This window comes from Bos indicus, chromosome 5, assembly GCF_029378745.1.
Source record: "Bos indicus isolate NIAB-ARS_2022 breed Sahiwal x Tharparkar chromosome 5, NIAB-ARS_B.indTharparkar_mat_pri_1.0, whole genome shotgun sequence".
In the NCBI taxonomy this organism is placed as follows: domain Eukaryota; kingdom Metazoa; phylum Chordata; class Mammalia; order Artiodactyla; family Bovidae; genus Bos; species Bos indicus.
The window spans coordinates 99,755,923-99,767,388 of NC_091764.1; the positions used below are offsets into that span (position 1 = coordinate 99,755,923).

Sequence of the window (11,466 nt, forward strand, 5' to 3'; positions counted from 1 at the left end):
TGGACTGCAGCACGCCAGGCTTCCCTGTAAATCACCAACTCCCGGAGCTTACTCAAACTCATGTCCATCGAGTCAGTGATGCCATCCAACCATATCATCCTCTGTCGTCCCCTTCTCCTCCTGCCCTCAATCTTTCCCAGCATCAGGGTCTTTTCAAGTGAGTCAGTCCTTCGTATCAGGTGGGCACAGTATTGGAGTTTCAGCTTCAGTATCACTCCTTCCAATGAATATTCAAGACTGATTTCCTTTAGGATTGACTGGTTTGGGAAACACCTTAGAAAACCCAAATTAAGCTCTCTCTATATATACAGATTAAGCTATAGAGTTTGGATAATGAAGCTTCATAGGCAGGCTGCAGGATGTTACCAGGGTCTCCTGCACTGCAGGCAGATTCTTTACCATCTATGCCAGCAGAGAAACCCATGAGGATAGTTAAAAGGAGTGAAACAAAATTAAACCAGTGGTGAAAGTGATTGAGCTGATGAGCAGATGTCTTAGACTGAGTAAAGAAGTGAAGCCAAATAGCTGCTAATGGCTTGTGACAAAATGGGAGTGGGGACAGGGGCGGGAGACTCCATGTGGCTAAGGACAGGGCAAGGGGGGAGGCAAAGTGAGGCAGATAGATCTCTTTAGAACAAGATCCTTACAGGCAGGGTTTCTTTCCAGATCTCCTTGTACCTGAGGACATTTTAACTTCTTTAAGGCTGTAGCATCCTGAAGGTTGAAAGGATCTAGAGTACTTTATGGAATATGTGACACTGAAGAGATTCATTTGGCAGTGCAAAACAAGGCCCCCTTGGGTGTTATTAACAATTCATGCATTTAACAATTTCCAGAGGCAGTGTCTTAAATGACTCAGAATAAAGTAGATCACCAGCAGATTATACTCACTTAGAACATTTTCCCTCCTGGCTCAGTGAGCGTTCCAAGAAGGGGTTTAATGAGGTGGTGCATTAATCAGCCACCCCTGGGTCTGTATTGCTCCCTGAAATGGAGCTAATTGACTAATAAACAAATTTTCTAAAATATTCCTTACCTCTACACAGGATATATTAAGACGGATCACATGTCTCCAGCTGTTTACCTCAACCAACAAATATTTATTGATGAAATAAAGCTACGTGAGGGGTGACTTAGCAATAATTCAGCAAGCTGACTGGCAAAAGGACAAATCAGAATATAATTCTCAGCAACATCATAGGAGGCAAATGAAAATAAACTGTCAAAAGTAATAGTAACAAATGCATGTGTATAATAATTTACAAATCTTGTCATTTCTAGACAGTTTATTTGATTTTCACAACTATCATCAGTGGTGTTATTATCCTTTCTTTTACAAATGAGAGACTGTTCTTGAAAGAGTTCGGTAACTTTCCTAAGGTCACTGGCAAGTAGTTTTTCCCCAAATGTACTTCATTTCCTAAATTTTCCAATAACAGGAAATTTTGGAGGTAGTGTGTTATGTGGACAGGTTAGCAATGCAACAGCAGGATGGTGCCCTGGGAAGGACTCCAAGCAGTTAGTGCTCCAAAGATTGGAGAAGTACGCATTTGCCAGGCTAGAACACTGGAGTGGGTTGCCATTTCCTCCTGCAGGGGATCTTCCTGACCCAGGGATCGAACCCACGTCTCTTGCATTGGCAGGTGGATTCTTGACCACTGAGCCACCAGGGAAGCTTTAGGTGCCAATAGGAGAATGCATTTCTACCATCGCTCCACCAGGTGGCAGTGAAGGTCACCACAAGAAACAAGTGTTGTCACTATAGAGACAGGACTTGAAAGCAGTCAAAGCAGGAAGGAGGAAAGAGGCAAAACAATGCTATCTTTTAGAGTTACAAAAGCATACGTGTGCATATGTGTGCATGCCTCCATGTGCGTGCATGTGTTTGCAGGGCAGAGGAACTAAAAAATGAATGGAACTGTTACTGCATTCTATTCAGTTTCCCGTTCTGTTAGTGGGTAGAAGAATGAAAGACCTCAATATTTGCACTTCAGTACTTTACTGTGCCCTCTTAGCCCATGCCCGCAATCCCACCCCTGGATTTTGGATGTCCAGTGAGGTACTACATGATGTCCCAAATTATCACTGTGATTTAGCATAAAAGTGAATGTTCTCATGAGAGGAAGGCTGTGTGAATTCAGTGCATTAACAGCTCTGGCTGTGCCTATACGAGTGTCTTTCTCCACAAGTGTACACAACCTGTTTGCTGCTAGGGAAACTTGCAGCGTCCTCTAGGGAAAAGAACTTGATAGGTGAAGGAATCCAAGCTGCCTCTGGTGCTTTCCAGTTTAGTAGTAATCAGCATCACTACAGGTTAATTGCAAATTTTTTACCCCTGGATAAAGAAGAGTTCTCAACAAGAGCATCCCATAGCAGAAAATAGATGCACCTGGAAATGAAGAGTTAGAATCTATCTTTCCCACAGAATGATGTTTAGATGCCATCCTAACCCTTCTGAAAGTTAGGAAAAATTTTTCCATTTGTCTGGGCATATTTACCAACCCTGAGGACACCTCCACTCCATTAATAAAACCAGATTTTGGGGGGTGGGAGGGATGTTCAAGAAGTAGGGGATATATATATATATATGTGTGTGTGTGTATATATATATGGCTGATTCATGTAGTTTTACAGCAGAAGCCAACACATTATAAAGCAATTATCCTCCAATTAAAAATAAATTAAAAAGGAACTTCTAAGGTACTATGACTACTATACTTCAGCAGATGAGACATTAAATTACAGAGAATTTAAATCACTTATAAATGTAATGTTTTCCCTATAAATCACTTATAAATGTAATGTGAATTACTTATAAATGCAAATTAGTGTGCTAATTTTAAGTTGTGTTGCAATGACATATTATAAGAGAAAATATGTGTAATATAGTAACTGTTACTACTAGCAACTAGTGGCCATGTCTGTTTATAATTACATTTCTCTTGCTGGGTCTATAGGCTTATCTCAAATTTAACATAAACAAAAGTTTTAGCAATTTGATTTGTTACAGCTAAATAAAATACAACGGTTAAAAAAAACAAAAAAGGTCCCCATCAATCAGAAGAGTGTTGTACTCCGGGAGACTCTTTCTCCATCGGGGGCAGCTGCTTTTCTTCTGGCACTGATGGTAGATCAGGTGCTTTCTGCCCGCACCTTGAAACAGTGAAGCGAGTCATGCGAAGTGCTTCCTCATACCCTGGGAGGGTGTCCAGAGAGGAGGGCAGCTGGCCCAGGGAGCTGGGGGAGTGAGCCACAGCCAGGATCCTTCGAGCCGCAGGGCCGAACACTGACTGCAGGGCTAGGCAGGAAAGAACCGGAGTTCAAGTACATGTGGCATCTTCAGAAACCAGAGACTTACAGCACATGCAGTTCCCCTTGATTTATATTATTTTATGAAAAGGGTGTCTAGCCTCTGTCCCTTTTCTTTATTTACTCATTGGCTGCACTGGGTCTTCGCTGTTGCCCACAGGTTTTCTCCAGTTGTGGTGAAGAGGGGCTACTCTCTAGTTGGTGCGTGGGTTTCTCATTGCAGTGGATTCCCTTATTTCAGAGCACAGGCTCAGTAGCTGAGGAAGATAGGATTAGTTGTCCCACAGCATGTAGGATCCTCCTGGACCAGGAACTGAACCCGTGCCTCCTGCATTGGCAGGCAGATTCTTTACCACTGAGTCCCCAGGGAAGCCAAATCCCCCTTCATTTTCAACAAGTGTCAAAACTCATTGTCACTCTTGGCAACAGATGTTATAAAAGTCCTGTGAAGCTTGTGTAGAAACCAACTTCCCTCTTTGCTTTCTCAAATAATCTAAAATGTGTCCCCACATGTCATAACCCCTTTCTTTCCCCTTTACTAATTTAAAACCCTTTATGCCAACCCACTGAAGTTGCAGATCCCTTAGAAGTAATTGTTTCTGCCTATTTATGTTTCCCCGTAGACTGACAGTGAGAAAAGAAGCAGGAAAAGGTGAACAATGTGCTATAGCTCTCTCTTTTTTCAAAATAAATATTACAGCATATTTCCACCTGCTGTTCTGCCCAGTAGGTCACTCTCCAATTTTAGGAAAGAATATAATCCAAAGAAGAGAACAGAGGGAGATAAAGGAAAGTGTCTTATAACTATCAGGTGTTGGGCCTAATATTTAACAGAGTAAGACCTGGTGAATAAAGAATTTAAAGTATCCCATGACTAATTTTTCTAAAGATAAAAAATATAGTAAAGAGAAAATATAAGTTTGGCTTTCACAAAATCTAAGATGTTTTCAAAAAAGGGATATGTGCAGTGCTTAAAATAGTTTTATCAAAGTAATTGTTTATCAACTTGTAAATTTTTCCTATAAGACGTTTCCAATATCGTCTCTAACATTTCATTTCTTCCTTCATTCCATCATCAGACCATAAGTACAGCATCCGTGAGGGGCAAGGTCACCACACCATCAGGCATCTGGAAATTAAAGCTGCCCCAAGATTTAGAATCTTTAACACTATTCCCTCTTGGTACAGTGGGCTTCCCTGGTAGCTCAGCTGGTAAAGAATCCACCTGCAATGCGGAAGACCTGGGTTTGATCCCTGGGTTGGGAAGATTCCCTGGAGAAGGGAAAGGCTACCCCCGCCAGTATTCTTGCCTGGAGAATTCCATGGACTGTATAGTCCATGGGATCGCAGAGTCAGATACAACTGAATGACTTTTTATTTCTTGGTACAATGGATAAGAATCAACCTGACAATGCAGGGAACAAGGGTTCCATTCCTGGTCCCCGAAGATTTCACATGTCACGGAGCAACTAAACCCCTGTATCACAACTGCCGAACCCTGCTTGCTCTAGAGCCCATGCTCCCCAACCAGAGAAGCCATCACCATGTGAAGCCCTCATACCGAAACCAGAAAGTAGCCCCTTCCCCGGGGCAACTAGAGAAAGCCCGAATGCAGCAACGAAGACCCAGTGCAAGCAAAAATAATACGTGAATAAATAAATAAATCTAATACTGTTTGATCAATGTTTTTAAACCTTCGCACCAGGTGTTCTTTTAAACCCGGCTTCACTTCCCGTGTTACATGTCCATATACTCACAAGTGACCGTACTCTGGAGAGTGCTGTCATGGTCAAAAGCGATGACCGTCACTTCATAGGGTGGCTGGCCCTCCTCTCCCCCATTTTGCTGGCGATCCAGACAGCAGCGGAAGCACACAGAAGTCAGGCCGCACAGGAGAAGCAGTGCCCCGATGACCACCAGCAGCCTGCAAGGACCCCACGGAGTACTGAGAGCTCTGTGCTCCTTGTTTTGTTTTTTAAACCAATTTGCATAATCAGCCTTCAATGTCTGCATTTTAATTCTTGCTTGAATATTTTTTAGAATGCTTTTAAGATTTCAGTTCCAGGCTTTCCTGTCATATATATACTTCCTTATTTTGTCAGCAAGACTAAGTCAGTTCACTTGAACAATTCATGAGAGATTTAAATGCATTTTGGAGGGGCAAATTTTTACTGAAGTAGTCTCCTTTCTGTGGCTATTTCTAGAGTTGACCCTGAGAAAATACACAACAATCTGTTGATGTTAGCCCAGGAGATGGTATTGAAATAGGAAATCCTGCTATATTGTCACATAGGTTAGTGATGAGGAAAAGAGGCTTTACTCCGTGAGATGTTAGGTAAGTAGGCTCAATATCTCAGATTTTTTCCCCTCTGTTGTCAATATATTTAAAAATGAAAAAAAAAAAAAACCACTTAAAAACTAATACCCCTGAGAAACGCTTCCTTTTAAATGTCTTTTTGGGTAACATAGCTGAAACTTACCATATATACCAGAGATGTACCCAGTCTGTGGTCAGGCAGCTATGGAGAAAGAATAATAATTTTATTTTGCAATAAAAATATAATCAATGCCTGTTATACTTTCAGAATCAGAAATATGAGTTACAAAAATGTATGATACCTTTATAATAAAAGCGTTACAGGTTATGTTAACTTCAATGTAACCAGCTAAATCTATCATGAAATGGGATGCCTTTAGTAGTGGTTTATTCATCGTGCATGCTGTTGCTTCAGTTGTGTCCGACTTTTTTGCAACCCTATGGACTGTAACCCGCCAGGCTCCCCTGTCCATGGGATTCTCCAAGCAAGAACACTGAAGTGGGTTGCCATGCCCTCCCCCAGGGGATCTTCCTGACCCAGGGATCGAACCTGAGTCTCTTACATCTCCTGCATTAGCAGGCAGGTTCTTTACCACTAGTGCCACCTGGGAAGGCCAGAAGCGGTTTATACCATCAGGTAAATCACTATAAGACAGACTAAACTAGTTATCATTAAAGTAATGTTAATAGAACATGTAACCACAATCATTGTAAACAGTTTTGATGACGATTATCAAGAAAGAACTTGCAGAATAAGCTTACAAAGAGTAAAAATGAATGTGACAGTTAAGGTTTGTATATATTTGAAGTCAATAGCTTAAATATAAAGAATATTTCAATTATAAGCATGAACATTTATAATTTGTTTTACAAGCTGTTGCAAAAAGGGCGACTATATAGGTAAACAATAGAGCCCTACTATATAGCACATGGAACTATATTCAGTGACCTGTAATAATCTATAATGGAAAAGAATATGAAAAAGAATATGTATATATATAACTTAATCCTTTTGCTGTACCCTAGAAACTAACACAATATTATAAATCAACTATATTTTGATAAAAAATAAAAAGCAGAAACAAAGGGGAAAAAAAGAAAAAGAGGGGGGTCACAATAAAACCATAAAAACACCCACTATAAAAAGGGCTTTAAATTTTCACATCCAGGATCAAAACTGATAAGCATATCCCCTGAGGCCAAACAAGAAGCAGGGGTGGGGGGGTGGAATGTAAAAACCAACTCCATCATGATGAAAGCTAATTCAATACTCTGAATGAACTAGGGCAATTATCAATTTTCTCTACAGAATGAAGAAAATATGGATTGCATGGGACAAGAAGTGGAATAAGTTTGTAAGTAGGAAGAGAAGGGGAAGGAAAACATTTGTTACTGAAGATAATTATTAATGCATTTAATAATCCTTTCTGATATAGTGATCTGTTGAAATCTATTGAAATCTACTTCTCTATCCTCTCTGCACAGTTGTAGACCATACAGTTTGTTTCATCAATAAACAGTGTCTCTAAGTGTCCTCATATTTCTCATTCGTTCAAAGCCTCTTCCAGTTCTACAGCGTTATGATTCTGATTCTATTAAAAGTAACACTCCTACAGTGGTAGGCGTGTAAAACCTCAAAGAGCATGTGACAAGTAATGAAGGCCATTGCCATTCCCCCTGGGTTTAACAGACTTGGCTGTTGGGAAACTCTTTCCGTGGCTAAATATGTATTTTTCTTCAAGCTAAGTAAGTCTTTTACTCAAACTGTCCCTGCTTCCTTAAAACAGTTTACCTCCAAGAGGAGTGAATCTCTTCCCTTTTTCATCTTGGTGTCCTGTGTCTACACGAGACCTAATTGTGACAGATTTAGATGGAGGGATAATCACCTCAAAGTGAGAGCTAAGTGACACCTGCAATAAATACTGTTGTTACTGTGATTGTTGTGTAGTCTCTAAGTTTTGTCTGACTCAGTTGACACTGCATGGACTGTAGCCCACCAGGCTCCTCTGTCCATGGGATTTCCCAGGCAAGAATACTGGAGTGGGTTGCCATTTCTTTCTCCAGGGAATTTTCCTGGCTCAGGGATCAAACTTGCACATCTCTTGCATCTTCTGTGTTGGCAGGCGGATTCCTTACTATTGAGCCACCAGGAAAGTCCAATAAATATTAACGTGCCCTAAAAAATAGGAAATGCTCTGCATATCTGAAATGGTGGTTCTACTCTAGCAATCACCCAGGTTTATCTGTCTGAGTCTAGTGAATTCTGTCTGCCCCAGTGAGTCACTGAGAAGCATGGGAAAGAAAATCTTTCCCAAATCTCTGTGACTGTATAAACTGAGATTACTTCCTATCAAAAAAGTTTTGATAGGAAGATTGGCTTTGGAAAAAAGTGCTGTCAGCAGTATTATTTTGAGTGTTTAGGATGACTGGAATGCTTACTTGTTTTTGGAGAACCCGTCTGTGAGATCAGTGGGTGGAGGCCCATTTAAGTAGAAATAGGGAAATCACAGCTATCTGATGACATTTGACCCTGTTTGGGGTGTTGATGTTTTTGTCTGTCTCGCCTTCCTTCCACTGAGCATTCTCAGATACTTACTGTTCAGGACTGACACAGTTCTCCTCACATCTTGCCCGAGGAAGCTGTAGGAAGGGAAATAATCTCAGACAGGGAAATGGTCTCATTTGCTCTGCTCAGCAGCCTATGTGTCACCCTCATGACTGTGCCGTCAGGTTAGCGGGTGAGAGCGTAGTAAATACAAGGACAAGGTCATAGGGTCAATCATGGTTAGGACTGTTTTCATCTCTCCTGTGCCTGATCTTTATTAAATTCAAAGTGGGAAAGCCTGCAAGAGCAAATGTCTACTCTGATTTGGTTCTTCTTTTTTTCCGTGGTGGGGAGGGAGCATCTTTTATGAATGAGATGCAGTGTTTATACCAATTTGTTCATCTTAGAAACTTTCTCATCTGTCCCCCAGACAGATCCTTCAAATTCTCTCTCATTTACAAGTTGAATTCAACCCCAGTGTTCTTTTTTTATTTCCTCTGTACATCAATAACTCACTGGCAATACTTCAATCTAAAATTAAGAGTTAAAAAAAAAGCAACTCAGTGCCTTAGTGGTGGTAATTCTGTATTTAATTCTGTGTAGTACTATTTACTATCTGAGTAAAACATTTTGAAAACATGACTTAAGATTAAGCTAGATATGTCATTCAGCTTGTTCAGAGGGCAAATATTAAAACAAAAGCAAAAACTCACCATACAAGAGAAGAAGGGGGGAAGGGAGTGGAAGAACTATTTATTGAATAGCTACTCTCTGCCAGCCAGATTGCTAAGAATTTTTAAGATTTCATAACATTTCAGCACAGTAACCATGCCAGTGGGTACTTTACTTTGAAATGTTAAGGGTCTAAGGCATAGACATTTAAGTAACATGACAACTGCACATACCTATAGATTTGGCCAGAATTCCAAACCAAATTCTATCATGTGTTCATGTTGAATGAATTACTGGAACCAGAGACAGACTGCTCTAACTCCTTGACATTGCTGTCAGATCCCTTCTACTCCCAGGAAAGAAATCTTCCACCGCCTCTTCTAGGTATGTTTCAGTTGACTTTCTCCTTCTAAGACTCTCTAGGTAAATTTTTGTTCTAAAAACTGTTTCACTCTTCCAGTAACTTGGATGATTTGATATTATAGGAAATCAACAATAAATGCCCCAAAATTTCTCTAAGGAGATGGAAATTTGTACTTATTGAGAATTGGGAGCAGGGGGACACTCAGACTCATGACTTTGGGTGAAAAGGACTTATAAAAGAACTAACAGCTGACTTCTGCAAAAAACACTTGAGAAACTCCTGGTTTCACTAAAGATGACAAAGTATGGGTTTCCTCCATCCATCCACAGGACTTCGTTTTGCTTTCTTTACTAAAGGAAAATAAAAAAGCCTAAGGTGGTTAGTAGATAAAACATCCCTTTTCAAGCCTGTTACAAAAAGAGAAGAAATGAGAAAAGAAATTTGGAAGGGAAGAACAGGAAGAGAAGAGGAAGCAAAAAGAAAATACAAGGAAAAGATATGGGTTCAGGCCCTCAATTAACTGGTGTATAGGAAGCAAACAGACAGCAACCTTCCTGTTAGGAGCTGTACAGAAATTGGAAGCCAACCCATTTCATCATTTGCTTTTCTTCTTAGTAGATTTCATAACTGAATAAACTTCTCTCTGACAATGGTCTGGAATCCCTCAGTCCAATGACCCTTTCTCAATTGAGTTACTTAGAATCTCCTGCTTCTCAATGGAGAGAAATAAAAGGTCCAAATTACCTTTAAAGAGTTTTCTGTCTCTTAACTTATCTCTGACCGGGAGGCACCTAAACTGCTAGAGTGGTATTAAGGCTGATGTGGGACATACCGTTTAGGAGAATTATGTTCTTGGTTTTAATAATTTACTTGAGAACCTTTTTCTTTTTTTGGCCACATGAGTGGCTTACTTTTTGGACCTTAATTCCCCCACTAGGGATTGAACCTGTGCCCCCTGCAGTGGAAGCATGGTGTCCTAACCACCAGACCACCAGGGAAGTCTCAATAATTTACTTGAGATCTTGAGGGCTAGGTGATAAGACACTAAAAGAGAGAAATATACATAACAGACACTTCTAAATTGCCTTCGCTATCCTACTTGTATATATGTCCTTCTTTTCATTGATGTCATTCGTCACAGGTCACTATGTAACCCTATAATACTAAGGGAACATTCTAGTTAATTCTTTTCCCCTCCTACCCCTTTGGTTCGAAAGTATATGTCTTTCCCCCTCATTCAGTTTTCGCCCAGGTTCTTTTGACAGTTGGCTTATCTGAGAAACAAACAAAAGTCTCCTTCCTGCATTTTCACGACTCACCTGGGTGAAATACACCAGGGCGGAGGCCATCAGAGCTGGGGACTGCAGTCCCATCTGGCTGGACTCTTACTTCTCCAGATCAGGCACTGGGCATCCGTCGTCTCCCTTCTGTGCTCTGGGCCATGTCTGACTTCTTGACCTAGAGGACTTAAGGACAGAAACTTCTCTCAGCAATACGCTGGTTTTTCCTCCTCTGTCTCTTTCTCTCCTCTCACTCTCTGTAGTTGTTGTTTTCTGTAATTTTTCTCTCCCCTTTCATCCTAGCTTCTTTCTCTACTTCTGCCCCTGGGCTCAAGGTCTCTACATTTGCTTCCCTGCCCCTCCTTTTCTTCCATTCTACTTTTAGTCCTTTCTAGATGCCTTGTCCACACTGCCTCCAAAAGGACAACTCTCAGGAAGGACACGTAAGTCCTGTGAATTAGGTATTTTTCTAGGCAGTGGTAAGAAACTGGACTTGAAGGGGGATCAAAGGGAGACCAAATAAAGTCTCTTTTCCATCAGAAAAGGAGTAATATTCTTGGCCCTTCACCCAAGCACTCCAGGATGACTGTTGCTGGTTGAAAGTCACCCTGCCAACCTCCATTCACACTGGCTCTCCATGTGATTAGCCCTCCTCTCTTGCTCTTGGAAACCACCCCCCTTTACTATGTTGATAATCAACTCTCCTGGTTCTGGGTCATTTATTTCTAGACACTGGAGTAGGGCTGAGAGGTTGCCAAATGAACTGGAAAGCTATAGCATCTTTGGAAAAGCAAGTTTGGAAATTAGAATTTCTGGATGCTGTCCTTGAAGTTGCCCTCCACACTGACTTCAATTCTTATTGAAATAGTGAAAAATCAAACAGACATTTCTAAAACAAGACTCAAGATCTATATGTCTCTCTGTCTCTCTCATTTAATCTAAAGTCAGAGCCAAAATAAGTACCCATGGAAAGGACATA

At 40.8% G+C, this 11,466-nt stretch overlaps 1 protein-coding gene across 1 annotated transcript; it reads right to left on the reverse strand.

Annotated features, from left to right (window-relative positions):
• Window positions 1–1,092: 1,092 nt before the first annotated feature.
• On the reverse strand, window positions 1,093–11,089 carry TMEM52B (transmembrane protein 52B). The gene is made up of 5 exons (XM_019960141.2): window positions 10,527–11,089; window positions 8,223–8,266; window positions 5,790–5,828; window positions 5,067–5,233; window positions 1,093–3,298 (listed from the first exon to the last, which is right to left on the reverse strand). The coding sequence occupies exons 1-5, from the start codon at window positions 10,578–10,580 to the stop codon at window positions 3,054–3,056; spliced, it is 549 nt and encodes a 182-aa protein (XP_019815700.1). The 5' UTR covers window positions 10,581–11,089; the 3' UTR covers window positions 1,093–3,053.
• Window positions 11,090–11,466: the final 377 nt, after the last annotated feature.